Below are 21,196 nucleotides of genomic sequence, written 5' to 3' on the forward strand. Positions count from 1 at the left end.
TATTTGTGTGTGTGTGTGTGTGTGTGTGTGTGTGTGTGTGTGTGTGTATTTGAAAACATTCTGGGAAGAGCTACAAAAGTTTTTATCAAATAACTCCAGGGGATCAATGGCTCAAAAAAAATTAAGAACCTATAAGCTTGAATGAGGTAAAGAAGTTAACTTGGTACATATTAGATTATTCTGGCTAATGAATATCACTGCAAAAGATATGGAATGAGATTGGGGAATGGTGAAGAAAAGATATGTTTCCCTGATCAAAGTATCAAAAGGAATACTTGTGGTACTGAGATAGTTAAAGTAAGTAAATGATAAGCTTTCATTTCAAATGAGACTTTTCAAAGTGCTACATGACTACTAACCATTATTAGGGCTCTTCCAATTTCCAGAAATGATCTTTTTCTCTCTTGCTTTTGTTTTCTACTTCTCCAATGCACTTCTCATGTATTTAATTGTGTATTGTGATAATCAGAGTGTAGTTCTTACTTCTGTTGTTCTTTAGTTGTGTCTAACTTTTTGTGACATTATTTGGAGGTTTCTTGGCAAACATATTAGAGTGGTTTACCATTTCCTTCTCCACTTCATTTTACAAATAAGGAGATTGAGAGAAGGAGAATCAGGTGACTTAAGCAAAGTGATACAGCTATAAGGGTCTGTGGTCAAATTTGAACTCATGAAGATGAATCATCCTGATTCCAGGCCCAGCTCTCTCTCTGCATTCTCTCTCTTATTCTTCTATTAGACTATAAGAGGATAGGGACTACATATCTTATCTAAACTTTGTGTCCTTTCTACACAGCAGGCACTAAATGATATATTCATATGTTGAATTGAATTGAACTGAAATCACTTAGGGGAAATTTAAGTATGGTATTCAAGAATATGAGAGATTCTCATAGAAAGAAATGTGATAAACTGAAACCCACCTTCAAAAAGAAAGAGAAAATGAAGTAAAGTAGTACCATGGAAAATCTACCACAATTATATAGGATTGTCTCCCAATGGAGAAAATTGTTAAAAATTGAAAGAACAGACTCAGGGAAGCTGTACAGTTGTAAATCTATCTTCAAAAATAGGTTAGAATCATACTTGTTTGAAATAGTTTAAATTGAATCTGCATGTAAGTAAAGAAATAGATTCTAAGCCCAAGTCTTTGTGTTTAGTTTTTCTTTCTTCCTTCCTTCTTTCCTTCCTTCTTTCCCTACATATTCTGCAAAGCCATGATTCAATAATTCTCTGAAAACTTCACCAAAACATTTTTTAAAATCTCATCTCCTTAACTTATGCATTATTTTGAAAGCACAATAACATGTATAGTGTCTGACACATCATGGATATTTAATAAATGGTTTTTATTCGTAAAGATAGCACAGGAAATCTTGCCTTTTCTGCCTAAGGGACCTGCTTGAATGATAATTTATCCATAAAACTGTTATCTGCAGCAATTTATATTTAAATACCTTTCTCTTCAAAAAAGTAAAGACTAAAAATAAACATAAGATTATATGCCTAAAAATTACTGTAAACTGCAAATTGTAGTGAGGTCATCTCATTCCCTGTGACTTTTCTCTACATTCAAGTAGAGTAGTATTCTTGTACCAGTCTGAATATGATACCCAGTAAAAAAAAAAAAAAAAAAAAAAAAAAGAGGCTTCAAAAGGTTCTAGGGACCAACAAAGCTGCCAAATGCCTTAAATTCTATAGAAAATATGTACTTTGTTTTCAGACTTCTGCGGTTACCTTCTATTATAAAAACCCAGAAATATCTTGCCAATAAATATTGGTAGAATTTTACATGAGGGAACTTTGTAGCTATTTCATTTGGTTGTTCTTTGGAAATTAATAGAAACAATGTTCCCTTCTTCTTAAAGGTTGATTCAGTCTGTGGAAAGAAATACACAGATAAACCCAAAGAGATGGATGTGCTTTATTAATTAATTGTGAAAATATTTATCAGTATCTATACATATATGTGTAGTGTATTTTGATGAAGTGAGTCCATAAGTATTGTGTCAATACTTGTAGATATATATACATATATAGATACCATATTCTTTTGCTTAAACTGTAGAAGGATAAATCCAGGGAAAATGTTTTTTTAAAGTTGATTCTTTCTTATTGTAAAGTATTTTTAATAATGTAAAAGTGAGTTTTCCATATGTTCAATAAAAATCATATCTTTAAAAAAAGGCTCTAGGGACCTCCTGATATTTTGTATCTCAAAGGAATATCAGAAACCCCCTTAACAGAGAAGGGGAATGTCTAATGCTGCCCCAAATTAACTCGTTTTGGGAATTCCCAAGAGAGAGCACATTAGAACAGCTAAATTCTCTATCTCCCAGCATGCTGAACTATTCCAGAGATTATATTGACAATAGAAGTCCCCCTGAGTAATTCAGAATCCATGGAGGAATTTATGTTAGACCAAGCCTTTCAGTATTTCCCCAGAAACTACATGACTTAGATAAGCTTCCTAGATTCTCATCACATGCCCTAAAATGAGGGGAGAGAGGGAATGATCCCACCTTTCACTTCTTCTGACTGCCTGCCCCAAGCATTGCTTAAAGTTTCACTATTACAATTACATATTTATAAAAAGGAGATTATAGGGCAAAATAAAAAGTGTCGGAACATTTAAAATGTGAATGTTGATTTACTCCAAGTCTCACTATGCTCAGCTACTACTATACATTCAAAGAAAAGAAATCACAAAATGCAAAAACACTTCTCAGACCTTCTGTTATTCATGGCTCTGAAAAGGGGTTTTTTTGTAACCAATTTAGGGAGGACTCCACACTCCTCTTTATTTAAACGGTCTTAATTTTGCTAATGGAATGTTAGTAGAAAGAGTTGGGGAGCCATGTGGAGCTGATTGCTTTGCTTCAATATGGATGCTGCCTGCGAATCAAACCTACCTAAGTAGCCACCTGTTTATGCTTACGATTATGGAAAGACCCATATGTTTCTCACTGTACACATGGGAGGTAAATATTGAAAAAATTATTCTGGTGTGAAGGGTGAACAGCAGCAATTCTTCTTTCGCTGTCAACATATGCTGTGGTGTTTCCCCCTAATGTGGTGCCTTGCCTGACATATTTACTGATGTTTACCATGCAGCATTCCCCCCAAAATCTGTTACCCACAGTTATGCAAAACAATTAAAACCCATTCACATTAAATTCAAATTAGAAAACCATACCATTTTCCATCATAAGCAAAATATAGTTTCCCTTTGAAGTCGAAGTTTTAAATAAATCTTGATTTGAATGCTAAACAAAGATAAACATCTCTACTATTACCATTATCATCAATACACAAAAGCTTCTCTCCATTTTCTTCCTAGGTCTTGAGATAGCACACTAAGTTTTACTTACACTTAGTTTGATAAGCCTTACAAGAAAATTGAAACCTAGTGTGATCAGATTGCTGGGCTTGGAGTCAGGAAAACCTAAGTTCAAATCCTGCCTTTGACACTTGTATAATAAGTGTTAAATAAGCCTAATTAAGACCTTTTAACTGCTCAGAGCCCCAGTAAATTGGTACTGATGTTAAGTCATTTCAGATGTGTTGGATTTTTCATGATCTTTTTTGGGTATTTTCTTAACAAAACTACTGAATAGTTTACCATTTTCTTCTCCAGTTCAATTCACAAGAGAACTGAGGAAAATGGGGTTAAATAATTTGTCCAGGATCACCCAGCTAGTAAAGGTCTAAGGCTAGATTGGATTTCCAGAATCTCTCTTCCTTATTCCAGGTCTTCTATTCACTGCACCACCTAGCTGATCTCAATTTACAGGCAACATCAATATTAAAATAAAATTATCCACTTTACTAGATCTATTCTGGAATTCAGGTTGGATAGCTCCCACAGAGTTCTGCAGGGAAGGTTGGACTTGGCAAGCAGACTGACAGATGCAAAGTAGTTAGAAAGATGGAAAGGCATAACAAAAAAACTAGAGCAACAGAGGATACTGGTGGCAGCCTCTAAAAGTGGCACACAAATTAATGTCATTTTTTTTAGGTTGACTCATATTGGGAGAATAGAAAGCCTCGATTGCCAAGAGAAGGGAATCATCCCCCTTGCCACTCTCCTGAAAGCATCATTTTTAGGGGATTGATGAAAAGTTCCCCCATCAACTTGATAAGTCATGGGTTCTTGAGGCTATCTTTGGGAGTTTTGATTATACATACATATGTACACACATCTATCTACACACAATATGCATCTATACATATCTATGAATGTCTTGGGTTAGCCTCCCAGGAGTCTTCAAACTTTTTAAATAGGGGGCCAGTTCACTGTCCCTCAGACTGTTGGATGGCCGGACTATAGTAAAAACAAAAACTTTGTTTTGTGGGCCTTTAAATAAAGAAACTTCATAGGCTTGGGTGAGGGGGATAAACTTCCTCAGCTGCCACATTTGGCCCGCGGCCGTAGTTTGAGGAACCCCGCTTAACTATACTGGAGAAAGACTTACACACCTGTGTAGGCTACCCAAAGAATAATTTATCTCCCCCTCTCCCACTGTATAAGATGGGATGTCATAGGAAGAGCCACCCTTTTGTATTGACCTATAAAGGAGAATTAACAGATCTAGGGTGATGCAACATTTTTCCCATCTTTCTTTCTTCCAGGGAGACACAACAAAGATGAGTAAATCTAGCCAAACTCTGCTGGTGGCTGACTTGGCCCAAAAGCTTATTGAGGAACTGGAGGACTAATATAATGGGCCAAGCAGAGAGTTCCTCAATGTTTACTTTCTGACCTCAGTCTTGAGGAGTCAATGGGATAATCTCAGTAATATGATAACTATGAAGAAAGGAACTATATAACCAAGTGGTAGGGGCTCCTAAGGCTTGTCTCTCTATATGCTCTAAGTATGAGAGGACCTGAATTGAGCTTCCTAAGCAGAGAAAAGGCATTTCAAAGGCAGTCAATCACAAAATCCAACCTAGGAGCCAAAAAAGGGAGAGTTCTTGGACAGTACCAACCTCAAGGATTGCCTCATTATTAACTCCAAATTTAAAACTTCTGGGATCCAGCCAAGAAAGGAGAATTTTGGTGAACAAGCCTCTCAGAGAGAAAAAAAAAAAGGTCATCGTGTGTGAGACTTCATATGTTGGGAGCAGCTACTATAAGGACCCAAATTTACAGTTAAGATGAGCTTTTCAAATGTTGTGAGAAAAAGGTTATTTCTCTGGCATTCACAAAGGGTTTTCCTTCCAGGGGAGTCCAGACCATAGGATAATGCTTCACATTTGGAGAATGAACTACATCCCTACCAGCCTTGAAATCAAGAAGACTCTAGGCTCCTGTCCTGGACACTTACTTGTTATAACACTATAGGCAAGAGATAGTAACCTCTCAAAGTCCCTGACAACTTTCTTTCTAAGATGATAAATGAGTCACTTGCCAATCTGCATCTATTTAGAGTTTTCATAACCTGATGAAATCAAAGATCCACATTAAAATGAAAAAAAAATCAATTAACAAATGAATGTCTAAATGAAAATATAAAAAAATTCAATATTAGCTGATTTGTTTTTATTGACTAATACTCTCCTACCTTCCTCCCCCTCCACATATATATGTGTGTGTGTGTTTAATGTATATGTATGTATTTGGACATGTGTATTTATGTGGAAAAATACACATATATATTTTATGTTATAGGGAAGATTCCTAGATGGCTGCTGCTACCATCAAATTTGGTGGGGGAAAAAACATGAAACAAAACAAAACAAAAAAATCCCATGAAACAAAATATATATCTATGTCTATCCTCAAATACTCATATTTGAGATATAATTTATATTAATTTATGTGTGTCTCAAATACAGAAGTTTTATTTTTAAGGAAATGAAAATATTTGCAAATTTATTTTTTTAAGTAAATTCAATATTGTTTTCTACTTGCAACTGAGATTCAAGCATTGAGAAGGAAGAATCAGGCCAAAAAAAAATACTGTTAGATTTCTTTTTAATAGTTTAAAGGTCTATCCATAAAGGTTAGATTATAAGAGGTTGATTATAATACAATTAACAATGTTTGAAAATAACATAGAGTATGCTTTCCATTATTTTTGAAAATTGTAGTGGCATGAATATTATTTGTATAATGTTAAAACAAGAAATTTATCTTCATCTAAATAAATCAATGAGAAAATGCTTTTCTAAAAAATGTTGTTTTTTTTTTTTTTAATGTTAAACGTATACTTATTTTATGAATGGAGAAAAGAGTCATTTGTTTAGTTGATTTTTTTTTCTTTAGCCAATTCAATGCTTCTCGTAAAATAATAACTCTCTCTTTTAAAGAGAAAATCTCTCTCTTCAGTCAAAAGAACTGAAAACTTTTGGGATTGTGTAGAAAATTTATCTGATAGTCATGTAATTCATGTAATAATTTTTATAATAAGTAAAAGTAAATAAGAAGTAAAATTTTTATATACATTAATTTCCATCAGTGACCTGAAAACCTTATTTCTTGATAATATTAAAGAATATTAGTATTTTATATGGATTTTTCCAGTGAGCCAAAGCCTGTTTAGATTTTGCAATCTTCTATCAGCTGTCTTCAGATGATCACAGGATCATGAATTTTAAAAGGAAGAGGGATAAGTCATTTAGTCTAACACTCTGAAAGCTTCTAAGGTAAAGTGACTTGTCCAAAGTCACATAGTGACTGAGATAAGATTTGACATGATCACATAGCAAGGGCATGCCAGAGATAGCTATTTTTAGGATGTACTTTTGGATCTCAGAAATGGTCAAAGGGCTTAAGCTCTTAGTTTGCTACTTGTTAAACTTAAGAAAGTAACAGCAAAAATGTTGATAATGTAGATCATATTTGTAATTATATGTGAGTAATTCCCCCCCACGCCCCCTGAAGAATCAGTTTTAAAACATTTACCAGCATGCCCCTGGCACATAAATGTCAGAGTCAGAATTTGAATTCAGGTCTTCTTGACTTCAAGTCAAATTATAGATTTAATTAGATTGAATCAGAGTGTTGGCTTCAAGTCTAACACTCTGATTCAATCTAATTAAATCTATAATATAACTTATCATTGCAAAGAAGAAGAAAAAAATGGCATAATTTCCATCCTCGAAGAGAGTTTTGTCAGTGTCTTTCCTAAAGTGTAGTGAACAAAACTGACAATAATATTCCAATGTGGTCTCATCAGAGCAAAGTATACAGACTAACATATCCTTATGTTCCTGGAACAAAAGATCTCTCTTAAAGAATTCCAGGATTAAATAAATTCTTTTTGTTGCTACAATATCCAGAACTTGTAGCTCACTAAAATCCCAAGTTTTTTTTTTTTTTTCAGACAAATTGTTATTTAACTGTACATACCTGTGTTGTACTTTATATAGGTTGAAGACCTGTGCAAGAATTTACATTTATCCCTGCTGAATTTCATCTTATTAGATTCAGTCTAACATTCTAGATAGTCAGTGTCATTTTAGATCCCAACTTTGTTAATCAGGGAATTAATTTTTCACACACACACACACACACACACACACACACACACACACACATACACACACACACACCTTGCAAATTTGATGAGTAGTATCTTTCCATTACTCTTATGGGAAACGAGTCAGACGTAGGCAGTAAGTGATTCTCCTCAGAGCCCCAAAGTGAGTATATAACAATCCAGAGAATTTTAGAAAAGGATCATCATTCTCTTTAGGAGCCAGGCCTTTAGGGGCCTCAGGATGGAACTCAGTCTGCATGCTCAAATTCACAGCTAGAGGACCTTGGCGAGGGAGAGTGTATGCAGTTATATGTTGTTGATAACCATCTTAATAGGAAGACATTCTCTGATCCTGTGCTCATTATTAATATTTTTCTCCCTTTAAGTCTGACTATCCCTAACTGCAAATATATCTCAAATAACTTCTCCAAGCCAGCAACTCAAATCATGCAATAATGTAAATAGGAAAACTCAAAGGGATGTCTTGAGCAATAACTGGCCTTATGAAAACATTGGCAAAAAGTTAGCTGTCTTAACTTTAACAGGAAACATCCCTTCTGGTGGAAGGATAAAAATCTGCACATCTATTTGAAAACACTGTTAGTTGAAAAGGAAATTGGCCTAAGGTAGAAAGACACTACATAAATCCAACCTCTTACTATTATCATTATCAAATAAAATAGCTTTCATTTGGAAAATGTCTAACAACATAAATGTGAGCCTGGATTTAAAGGGGGGTTTTGGAGGAGCAATGTTCCTTACAAAAGATAAATCACTCAGACTTTTGAGTAAAAAAAGTTTAAGAGGAAGAAAGAGAAAATTTAAAGCTCAAGAATTTCTATCATTCTTTTAAATTGCTTGAATTGTATGGATTCCAAATCAAAATAAGCCAAGTTAATATGACATTTTAAAATAAAGATTTCTCAAGCATATATACAGCAAAGCTATGAATAAGGATAACTGATCATTTTCCCTAGAGTGAGAACAATTGCTTCATTCCTGTTAGCTGTATGAATGCATTAAAAAATAACAACAACAAAAACAAAAATCACACGCCTGCATTTTCTCAAATGAAGAGACACAATTTATAATATGATCACAAGATATTGTACCTGGAAAATTTAGAGGTAGTTCAAATTTGGGAGAACATTGGCCATCTTCATTTTCCTTACAAGTATTAGCCATGATCTTCTTTATTTTGAAACTATTTACTTTGATCACTTCTCCTGTTGATAGACAGCATTCATTTCCAAACATTTCATAAACAGAACCTAAAGGAGAAGAAAAAAAGACTTATTGTAAAGTGACAGGTTCTAATCTCTATGAACAAGATAAGAAGTCAATATCCTGGTACACAGGGTATCTCAAAAGATAAGTTAACTGCATGAAAATTTTTGGAATACCCTGTATCATCGTGATAATCAATATCATTTTAGTTTCATTTAGCAATTGATAAAGATGAATTATTAAAAGTTTGTTGATGTTTTTTGTTTCATATAACACAGTAATTTCTCTTTGGGATGGCTAGATAGTACAGTGATTAGAGTGCTAGGCTTGGAATTAAGAAGGCTCATATTCCTTGACTTCAAATCTGACCTCAGGCACTTATTAGTTGGGTGACACTGGGCAAGTCATTTAATCCTAGTTATCTCAGTTTCCTTATCTGTTTGAGCTGGAGAAGGAAATAGCAAACATCTTTGCTAAGAAAACTCTAAATGGCATCAAAGGAGAGTCACACAAGACTGAAAGCAACTGAACAACAATAATTTCTCCTTATCTTCACCTCCCTATACAATAAACACTTGTATCAAAGGGAAACATTTAAACAAAACCACCCGATTTCATATCAATGGTTGCCCACCTCTCTAGTAATAAGGAGGTTTGTTTCATTATAAGTTCTTATGGCCCAGAGCCATTCATAATAAAGTAGACTTCAGCTGATTTATTGTTATCGCTCACATTATTGTATTTATGTATCAATTGTTTTCTTCATTTTCTTTTCTTCAGGATTTATCATTCATGCAAACTTCTTTAATGTATATTCTATCACCTTTCCATTACTAAAATGAATTTAATCAAGTTTAATACAAACACATTTATCTAAAACCTTAATTGATTGCCTAGTCTATTTTCCACAGCAGCTGCTTCAAATTTTCTCACCCTTCCTCAAGTCTATCATAACTCTTGACCCTTAATTCTTTCCAATGATGATTTTGCCTCAAAGTTCATCGGAAAAAACTGACACTTTTTAAAAAAAAATTTTCTCCTCTCCTCCTCATTTTATATAATTAAGACATCTTCTCCCTTTCTCTTCTTTGTCTTTGATCTCAGATAAAGAGGCAGATCTTCTCCTTGCCAAAACCACCCCTTCTCTCTACATAGTACTTCCCATATCACAGTTTTCTTTTCCCCTATCTCTTATATTCAATCTTTCCCTATAGTCTAGTTCCTTCTCAGTTCCCTACAAATATAATCATGTCTACCCCATACTTTAAAAAAATTCCCGCTTGATGCCAGCAACCCTATTAGTTATCATCCTATGTCTCTTCTTCCCATAGTAGCTAAACTACTTGAAAAAAAAAAAAAAAACTAGCTACATTATTTATCTCCACTTCTTTTCCTCTCACTTTCTTCTAAACCATAAGCAATCTGGCTTCTGACTCCACCATTCAACTGAAACTGTCCTCTCCAAAGTCAACAATGATCTTTAAATATAAAAATATAATTATTTCTTCTTGATCCTGTTCCTTTCCCAGCCTCTTTGTACAATTTAGCAAGTAAGCAATTTTATATAGCCATTTAAGTTTTGCAAAGTACTTTATAAATATAATCTCATTTTATCCTTAAAAACAAAACAAAACAAACCTTGGGGTATAGGTGCTATTGTCACTCCTTTTTTATAGATAAGAAAACTGGGGAAGATCAAAGTAAAGTGGTTTGCCTCAAGTCATATAGTGGCAGGATTTGAACTTGAGTCATCTCAAGTCCAGGTCTAGCACTCTATGTACTGAATCATCAAGCTGCCTAGTATTTACTATTGTTAATTACCTTGTCTTTCTGGATACATTCTTTTTACCAGGTTTTTATCATGCTGTACTCCTAGATCTCCTATCTATCCAAACTGTTTTTTCATCAACTGGTCTCACTACTTCAAATTTCTTCCCAATTAAATACATCCTCTTCTCAGTAACCAAGGTAATTTTTCTAAAGTTTTTAGATCTCAACATATGATCCCAAAGTCAAAGAACTCCAAAAGTTGCTTACTTCCTCCAAGATGAATCATCAACTTCTCTGTTCAGCATTTAAAGTTTTTTACAATCTGGCCTTTTCTCCAACTTTCTACTTTTCCAGATTTCTTATAATTTTGCTCCACAGAGGGTATGTAGAGTACTCAATAAGGACTTGATGAACTCTTTTCAGGGCTTCTCATCCACTTTTGATGTTCACCTTCGCCCAATTCTCACCAGTGGCTACAAGAAATTATAACATGTACAGTGGTCATACTGTATTGTACATGTTTTTGCCTTGCCAGAAAGGCTAACCCAGATTGAGGTAACCAACAGGCCTCAAATCCATTGGTGAGTTAAGGATCTCTACCACCAAACATGAAGATTTCCCATGGAGAAAAGGGCTGGTGAGAAAATTTGTTCTTATGATTGTAGAAGGCCAGTATTGAATAAGTCCATGAACAGCAAAGGACTGGTCCAGGAATGGCAGTAGTCAAACTATTATCTCATTATCTCCCTAACAATGAATTATAAAGACACACTTGATAAATTTAGGGTAATCTTGATGGAGAATGCATGCCACAGGAAGAAGACATTTTAACTATACTATTTACCTTTTAACAATAAATTAAAAGACATACTTAAGGTAGAATACCTCATGTATTAGTATGATTTGTATGATAATTTCTGCTCTTTACTACTCTGTTTTGACAAGTTCTTTGGTATTGATAAAACCACAACTATTCTGTTGATCTTGATGAGCATCACAACTATTCTATTTACAGTTCTGTGTTGATAAGTACCTTGGTATTGATGGTTAAGGTGGATACTAAAATGTCAAAGTATGGATTGTACATTAACCCTGGAAGGTATGTGATGTCATCTGAAAGTAGCTAGTAATAATGTAACACTTGTCTAAAAGGTATATAAATACTGGCACTCAGATTAACAAATGGAGATTGCAAAGCCTATTTTCTGTTTGGCCTTGGATATTCATTCATACTCTCTGTATTCACTGCAGCTAGACTCCAACATATGATCAAGAAGGCAGCTGAAGCAGATAATGTGGAGAACTTAGAATGTAATCACATATTGAAGATACCAAGATCATCCACTGCATCCCAATCATCATCATCACTGTCATCCTAAATTGTGTTTTACAATTGGACTACACAGACTTCACAAGTTCCCATTTCTGTAGAAGATACTTCCTTTCTCAGAATGCTTTCTATCAACTCAATATCCTTTATCTATCTACCTGTTTACATATTTTTTTCTGTCATTAGGCTGTACACTCCTTAAGGGCAAGGACTACTTTTTTTGCCTTTTTATGTATTTTGAGGTTTTAGTTTAGTGATTTGCACATCTTACCCATTTAATACTATGTTTGTTGATTTGATTTGACTTGGCTGGATCTAAATGAATGATAGCTTCCTAATCTAGTCAATAAGCAAAGTAAATGCTACTTTTCTACTAAAGCCTTTAGTTTGCGTTCTTCTCATACTTTTAGCTTGTGTGGAAATCATAATGAAAACAAATCAATTTGTGGTGTATTTTTGCTACATCAGGGCAGAAGGAAAAACAGCAGTCACTTATTAAGAAAGGTAGTTTGGTCCATCAATTGGAGAATGGTTGAGTAAATTGTGGTATATGATTGTTATGGAATATTATTGTTTTGTAAGGAATGACCAGCAGGATGAATACAGAGAGGACTGGCAAGACTTACATGAACTGATGCTAAGTGAAATGAGCAGAACCAGGAGATCATTATATACCTCAACAACGATACTGTTTGAGGATGTATTCTGATGGAAGTGGATCTCTTCGATAAAGAGAGCTTTAATTGATCAAAGATGGACAGAAGCAGCTACACCCAGAGAAAGAACACTGGGAAATGAATATAAACTGCTTGCATTTTTGTTTTTCTTCCCAGGTTATTTATACCTTCTGAATTCAATTCTCCCTGTGCAACAAGAAAACTGTTCGGTTCTGCACACAAATATTGTATCTAGGATATCCTGTAACCCATTCAACATGTAAAGGACTGCTTGCCATCTGGGGGAAGGGGTAGAGGGAGGGGGGGGGGGAAATCGGAACAGAAGTGAATGCAAGGGATAATGCTGTAAAAAATTACCCTGGCATGCGTTCTATCAATAAAACGTTATTAAAAAAAAAAAAAGAGAGAGATTATTTCTCTTTCTATTTAGCTATCAAACCAATGTTTTGACAATAAATCAACAATTGTTATCTGAAAGAAAAAAAAAAGAAAGGTAGTTTGGAACAAAAGGATTTGCAACTGTCAATACTGAAAAATTACCTATGCATATATCTTGTGAATAAAAAGCTGTAATAATAATAAAAATTTTTTTTAAAAAAAGAAAGGTAGTTTGATGCAAAAGAAATCACCCAAGGCTAGAGATCAGAAAACCCAGGTACTTTTCTTGGCCTTAGCTATTTAGGATGACTTGGACAAAACCACAACACCACTGAGCCTCAATTTCCAAAATTAGAAAACAGGCATAATAAAAAACTGTCTCATTTATTTATTTTGCTCAGTTTGTGCAATTTTTTTTTACAATGATGATCAAATAAATATCACAGAAAATACCAGGCATAAGAAGAACCACAGAGTAAACCAGTAACTCCTTAAACATATTTTAAAAGTAACCATCAATCAAATCTACAATTTCAGGTATACCTTCGAAAATAATTGAAGTATGAATGATAAGCAAAATAAAATAGAAATTTGAATGCAAAGGAATAAATCCAACTTTTTCTAAATTATTACACAAATTTGAAGGGTTATGGGAAACATGTAACTCGACTGGAATATGGTACCTGTGAGAGAGCAAATTTCAAAGAGATGGGAGTAGCACTGAATATTAACCAAATGTATTCATAGGTAAAAGACCAAGAACCAAAGGAGAGGAAGCATCAAAGAAAACATTTAAATGAGAATTACTGCAGGGAGAAAAGAAATGATATTATTATGGAAGCCAACTGTACACCACCAGGGCAGAAGAAAGAATTATCTGTAGTTCATGAAGTAAACATCAAAACTAGCATAAAGACAACTTACATTAACAGGAACTTCAATTATATGGATATTTCCTGGACCTCTGTGTGTGTGTGTGTGTGTGTGTGTGTGTGTGTGTGTGTGTATCTATCTGTCTCTTTCTTTATTTGTCTCTTTCTCTTGCTTTCTCTCTGACAATAGCAAATGAGTTAATATGTTGTTTACTTGTTTTAATGATAGTTTTGTTTGTGAAACTGAATAAAGCAAAGGTGAATTATTTTTCTGGAAATGAATCTAGAAGGAGGAATGGATTTCTGTGGTAGAAAAGATGGAAATCCATCTTCAAATTCAAAAGAAGGAAGAATACTGGGAGGACATCTGACATGAATGCTAGATTTAAGGAGAAAGATTTCAAAAGATTCAGAGAAAGAATAGATAGTAATCCATGACTTAAATTTTTTATAGGGCAGTTTAGTAGAGGAAGGATAAAAAGTTCTTAATACTGAAAATATTATAATGCCCTGAATAAAATGATTATGCCTTCCCCCCCTTCCTTGCCATTAGGACTAGGAGAATTGAGTCAGGAAAAACCTTGAGTTTTTCCCCTTTACATACCATTGTGTCATAAACTCCAGGTGCATCATCTCGATCCCTGCTGGAATAATTCCCCCTCCTTTTGAGTATTTCTCCCTACCTCGAAGTCTCCTGTCCTCTACCTTCTTATCTTGACCCCATATCCTGTCAGAATGAAGTTATGATCCTTTCCTGGAATTATGGTTTGTCTGTTCTCCCAGAGTCCTGGCTCCCCTTTATCTGCCTTTGTTAAACCCTAGTCATCAAAAACCCTATATAAGTTCCCAGCCTCAGTTCCTTGAGCAGAATGATTTTGAACATGAGTTCCATTCAGTCGGCTAGCCCAAAACTCTACACATTAAAATATTAAAAACCAATCTCTGTCTTGCCTTAGTTTCTCTGGCATTACAATATGAAGATACAAAGAGACACACTTTCAATAAAGGGGAAAAGGCTGGGAGGGATGTAGAAGACCCTTACCAAAATGACTACTCAGAGATCACTCAGTATAAGGCAGAAAAGTTGTTTATTTAAAAACTTCTGGAGGATGAGCCTTCCCATCACGAGATAAGAAAGAGAAAGCTTGTATAGGAGGGCTGAAGAAGTAGTAAAATTACATAGCTTTTATACAAGAAATTACATCACAAGTAAGAAAGCATTGAGAAGGGGAGGGGGAGGCATCTAATTGGTTGTTGCTATTTGGAGAGATTAGAATGGAAGGTTTCAGAGAAATTTCCTGATTTCTAGGAAACAGAAAATCAGGCCTTCAGGCTTAATCAAGCAAATAGTTGTCAAGCTTATAGACTAAATATCGATAAATGTAAAATACCAATAAATGTCATCAGCTCAGGTTAAGTAAATATGTTTATAGTTGGCCAAGGCTCAAGTAAATATGAGCCTGCACATATTATACAGGTCATAGGGGAAACACAAAAATAATGAAAATAAAATACAGAAAAAGATTTCATACATTCCTGTAAGTTCTTCACCTTATCTCTCTCTATTCTATACAAGGCCAACTTCTCAGAGATGAGTGTAGGAAAACAACATTCTCAATAAACTAAGATTTTTAAAGAGATATGTTTAAAAAATAGAAGGCAAGATCATGAAGATTGAATACAAAAGGATAGACAGTTCAATTATAATCAAATAAGGAGCTTTACAAAATTGTTAGGATACACGGAAGCTGTTGGGATACACAGGAGCCACCTGACAGTGGCTGCTGGAGATCCAACCCAGAATGGATCTCCTCTTGTGAGAGGATGATACAAGGAGACTGAGAGGCAGTTTCTGTTCTCTGACTCTCTGACCTCCTCTTCCCTCTGCCTCCAATTTATTTTATTCCCAGTCTGCAACACCTGAAACAGCAGCAAAGGCTGCCCTGCAACTCCTTCAGACATTATGATCCACAGATATGGAGGCTCTCAGAGAATTGACCTGTCCCTTAACACAAAATGTATTTAAATTAAGGTAAACTGAGAAAGTTCTGAAGATGATCAATTTATTAGTTAGCCTATCAGTAATCTATAAAATGGGTCAATGGTCTCTTGCAATGACCAAAAACTCTCAGTGAGTGTTGTGCCACAGTTCCCTTTTATTGTCCTGACTCAGTTTCCCTAAATTGTCCTGCCTCAGTTTCCCTGAACTGTTCCGCTTCAGTTCCTAATTGTTCTGCTCAATCCTTTAACACCACCCTTCCCTCCTAATCATCAGGATGTTTGATAAGGAGAAAGATCTTTTATCTTAGACATCATGACCCTAGCCCTTCCTTGCTTAGCAGAATGTCTAGTGCCTCCCCTTATCCTATCAGAACTGGATTGATAGGCTGTTCCTGCTCTTTCTTTCTCAAAGAGGACCAATAACATTAGGAGTGTGGGTAAGATTACAAAGATGGACAATATCAGGGTGGAGATACAAATAAAAAACCCAAAAAAAAACAAAAAGAGTCAAATTGACTATAGGCTCCTTGAGTACAAAGCACAGGGAACCTAGGTGATACAATGGATAGAATGTCAGTCCTGGATTCAGGAAGACTCATTTTCCTGAGTTCAAATCTGACACTTGCTAATTGTGTGACTGCAAATGACCTAATTCTGTTTGGCTCTGGTTCTTATCTATAAAAAAGGAAGTGATAAACCACTCCAATATCTTTGCCAAGAAAACCCCAAATTGAGTTACAAAAAGTTGGATACCCCTGAAGTGACTGAACAACAAAAATGCATAGTATTTTAAAGTTTATAAAGTATTTTATACATATTATCTCAGTATTATGCCTACAGAGTAAAATAAGCACAAACAAGAGAACCAATTATTTCTATAATAATCGTGGGAAAGATATACTTTTAAAGATTTAAGAAGTGTAATTAGTGCAATGACCACCCACAAATGCAGAGAACCTATAATGAAACATTCTACCAAATTCCCAAAAGGATGGTGATAGACTCAAGATGAAGAATAAAACCTGGTTTTGGAAATAACTAATATGGGAATTCTCTTCATTTGACTATATGTATATTTGTTAGAGTGCTTTTTTTTTTCTTTTTTTCTTTTTTTTTTTTTTTATATAGGGAACAAGAAATGGGAGAGAAAAGAAATGCCTGTTAGCTGAAAAAACAAAAAAGAAAAAAGAGAGGGGCTAGATTAAATGGACTACTGTCAGATTTTAACAGTCAATAAACCAACCCCATATTGGACCTGACTCAATTTATCATTAAAAATGCAAGATTCTTGGTTCACTTTGTTAAATAGAAATTTTTTTGTTCAGGTCTTTCTCCCTGATGGAGAGGGAAACTAAAGTTTATTAAAAACCAAGGTAGAAAACAAGATAGAAATCCCTCTGGATCAGCCCAAAAGATTGAAACAACCTTTAAAGACAACTTTTCATAGTGAGAGAAAGACAATATTGATAAAAACATATTTTTAAAGGGAGATTTAAAAGGACCATCTATTTCAACTTTTCTCCACATTTTAGGGAAGTGAGATTAGAAATTGAGGAAAAAGGATGAAAGCTATTGTGATTAAGTGCTAAATTGTAGGTAGGAAGAGGGGCTCAAAAGCACATGCCATAGACAAGCTGAAGTTTTCCTCCCTCCCACCCCACCAACAGATCTTCACACAACAAACTGATTAACAAGATCCAGGAAGATGAACTAACCTGGAAACAGTGGGGGTTGCCACATAAATTTCAATAACTTTTAAACCTGAGCTTCCTGAGGGTAAGAATTTACTTTGAATTTTAGCATAAAAGAATAATATATTAGATGTATAAAAAGATTAAAGGTAATCAGTTAATAAAAATTTATTGAGCACTTACTAAGTAATAAGAAACATGTTAAGCTCTGAGGATTTTAGGACAAACAAAAACAAAGACAATACCTGCCCTCATAGAAATTATGTTCTAATGGGGAAAGACAATACATCAAAGGAAACTAAAAAGGAGAGAAGAATGAGGAAAGAATAGAAGAGTACCATGTATGAGGACATTAAGAGAAATCCAAAAAAGTTAAAAAGCAGTATATTTGGTGGGAAATCAGGAGACTATCTTGAGACCCCTCCTTAAAATGAAGCCTTTGAAGTTCTTTTATTATAGATAAAACATCCTTTGGACAAGATTAGAAGTGAAGTAATAAACTGGGAGAAATGTTTACATCCAAGGGTTCTGATAAAGGCCTCATTTCTAAAATATATAGAGAATTGACTCAAGTTCAAAAGAATTCAAGCCATTCTCCATTTCATAAATGGTCAAAGGATATGAACAGACAATTTTCAGATGAAGAAATTGAAACCATTTCTAGTTATATGAAAAGTGTTCTAAATCACTACTGATCAGAGAAATGCACATTAAGACAACTCTGAGGTACCACTATATACCCCTCAGAATGGCTAAGATGACAGGAAAAGATAATGACAAATGTTGGAGGGGATGTGGGGAAACTGGGACACTGATACATTGTTGGTGGAGTTGTGAATGGATCAAACCATGCTGGAGAGCAATTTGGAACTATGCCCAAAGGGCTATCAAACTGTGCATACCCTTTGATCCATCAGTATTTCTATTGGGTTTATATCCCAAAGAGGTCATAAAAGAGGGAAAGGGACCCACATGTGCAAAAATGTTTTTAGCAGCCCTTTTTATAGTGGCAAGGAATTGGACATTGAATAGATGCCCATCAATTGGCGAATGGCTGAATAAGTTCTGGTATATGAATGTTATAGAATATTATTGTTCTGTAAGAAATGATCAGCAGGATGATTTCAGAGAGGACTAGAGAGTCTCATATGAACTGATGTAAGTGAAATGAACAGAACCAAGAGAACATTGTATACAACAACAAAATTATATGATGGTAAGTTCTGATGGATGTGGCTCTTTTCAACAAGATGATTGAGGCCTGTTCCAATGATCTTGTGATGAAGAGAGCCATCTATACCCAAAGAGAGGACTGTGGTAACTGAATGTGAATCATAACATAGCATTTTCACTCTTTTTGTTGTTTGCTTGCATTTTGTTTTCTTTCTCATTTTTTTTTCCTTTTTGATCTGATTTTTCTTGTGCAGCACAATAATTGTGGAAATATATATAGAAGAATTGCACATGTTTGACATGTATTGAATTGCTTGCCATCTGAGGGAGAGGTTGAGGAAAAGAGGGGAGAAATTTTTAACACAAGGTTTGGCAAAGGCCACTGTTGAAAAATTATCCATGTATGTATTTTGAAAATAAAAAGCTTTAATAAAATAAAATAAGCTTAATTTTGACAATGGAAGACTTTATTCCCCCAACATTAGTCAATCATTTTGTTGATAAAAAATTGCTGCTAAAAATAGCTCATGGAGTTATTAATGTGATCCAAACTTAACCATATCTGAAATTAATTCAAAACTCTTATCAAAAAACCCTCCTTTAGTTATTAATCTACCTTTATTAACTTCTAAAGTCATTAAAGAAATTGGATCTGAAAGATAATAATAGAAGGCATCCTCCAACTCACCTCATTTTACAGATAAGGGGACTGAGGTTCAAGGAAGGTAAATCCTTGTTAAAGATGGCAGCAAATGAATTCAACTTCTCTGATTCCAAAATCAATTTTTTTTTTAGTTTATTTAGTCATGGGTCATCTAAGAAGGCTTCTGAGTTTTCTTTTCACCAGGAGGCTTGATCCCAGACTGAAGGACATCATCTATTTTTATGATCTCTGAAAAGCCACATGCAATTTAATATGCATAACAGTATTATGGTAGCCAAAATGTGCCTGGAATACATATACACATATAAACCTAAGAATCTTTTTTTTTATGGTTTCCTCTTAACCCCAAGGAATACATCACAGACATGCAAAACCTAAATCTATTAAATCTTTACAGACTGATTCTTTCCAAAGCAAGGCATATGTTTGCAGCACAATGCCAAACATCAGAGAAAGCTGGAATAAGGTTACCTATTTTCAGTGATCAAACAATGCCCCTGAAGGCTGTAATTAAAGAGCCATGTGCCTTTGAAATCACCTTTTTGGGATTGATATTTTGCTCAATAAAAAACTACATTTGTATCCTTTTATAAACCCATCTTTAGTGTGAAAATCCACATAAGTAGTACTGAGATCACATCAGAGCATCCAAAAGCCTTTTATTAATATATTTTTCTTCCATCTCTCCTACCATGTTAAATATGTATGTGGGGACAAAAGCTGCTAATGTTTTGATATTCTTCTCCCTGATTTTATTTTCAAATACTGGGAATAACTTTGAATTTACATAAACAGAAAGGACCCTCAGTACCAATATAAGATATAATGGTTATTCAAAGCCAATTAAGACAATTAGGGCTTGGTAAATTAAAAGTTCCATTCATAGAGGCTATCTCAGTTAAGTTAGGTGGTGTCAAAGAGACCATGTAGGTGGTTATCATGAAAATTTATGTCATTGGTCAAGTGTGGATTGTGTAGTAAGAAAATGATAATGCCAAGAACAAGTCCTATCATTTCAATGGCACCAGAACACCTGGGTGAAGAACTATTACCCAGAAATTTCTTCATTTATAGTCATACACATTAGCACACTAAGACTACATGACTTGCTCATTGAAATGATATGATTTGTTCAGTCTCACATAGCTGATCTATGTCAGAGAGAGCACTTGAATTCAGTTCTTCCCTACTTTGAGATCTCTCCTCCATTCGTGCTATCTGTAACAGTAATAAATAACAATGATAATGATAACTTACATTTATATAGTATTTTAAGTATTTTGCAAAGCACTTTATATATATGATCTCATTTGAATTCTATAACTCATTGAAGTTGTTACTAGAAGTATTATGATCCCCTTTTTACACCTTATTAAACTAAGAGTTAGACTTTCCTAGAATCACACAGTTCAAAATTATCAGAAGCAGTATTTGAACCCAAGTCCTCTAGATTTCATATTTAGCTCTCTGTTAATTATCTCATGCTGTTCCCCTTGTCTAATCACATTGTATAATGATAATTACAAAAATATAAAATTGGACATTATCTGCCATTCTCCTCTGTGCTCATCTTGAGTCACCACATAAGCTTTTTTTAAGTTTAATGATGACAAGACTTCAGTTTCTTAGGATCACAGACTTAGAACTGGTAGGAATATGAGAGGTCATTTAGTCCAATCCCTTCATTTCATAGAAATGGCCTAAAAAAGTTAAATAGCTTTCCCAAAGCCATATAGATAGTAAACAGTGGATTTGAATTGAGATCTGCTGTTTTAGAAGCAAAGCTCTTTGTTTCAAGCTGCCTTCACAACTACAATAGAAAGGATGGTTAGTGGGGACCCTTTAACTCTCCCACTCTGCCGATAGAACGAGACACTTGAATAGATGGGAGTACTTCCTACTCCAGAATGGACAGACCCAATTACCAAG

The 21,196-nt window shown here is 34.6% G+C and overlaps 1 protein-coding gene across 1 annotated transcript in view; it reads right to left on the reverse strand.

Annotated features, from left to right (window-relative positions):
* THEMIS (thymocyte selection associated) overlaps window positions 1-21,196 on the reverse strand; it is a 239,256-nt gene that overhangs the window by 163,409 nt on the left and 54,651 nt on the right. The window contains exon 2 of the mRNA XM_051997716.1: window positions 8,597-8,755. Within this exon, the coding sequence (XP_051853676.1) occupies window positions 8,597-8,755 (159 nt within the window). The remainder of the gene's footprint in view (window positions 1-8,596; window positions 8,756-21,196) is intronic.

The sequence above is a fragment of the Antechinus flavipes genome, chromosome 4 (genome assembly GCF_016432865.1).
Source record: "Antechinus flavipes isolate AdamAnt ecotype Samford, QLD, Australia chromosome 4, AdamAnt_v2, whole genome shotgun sequence".
Lineage (NCBI taxonomy): Eukaryota > Metazoa > Chordata > Mammalia > Dasyuromorphia > Dasyuridae > Antechinus > Antechinus flavipes.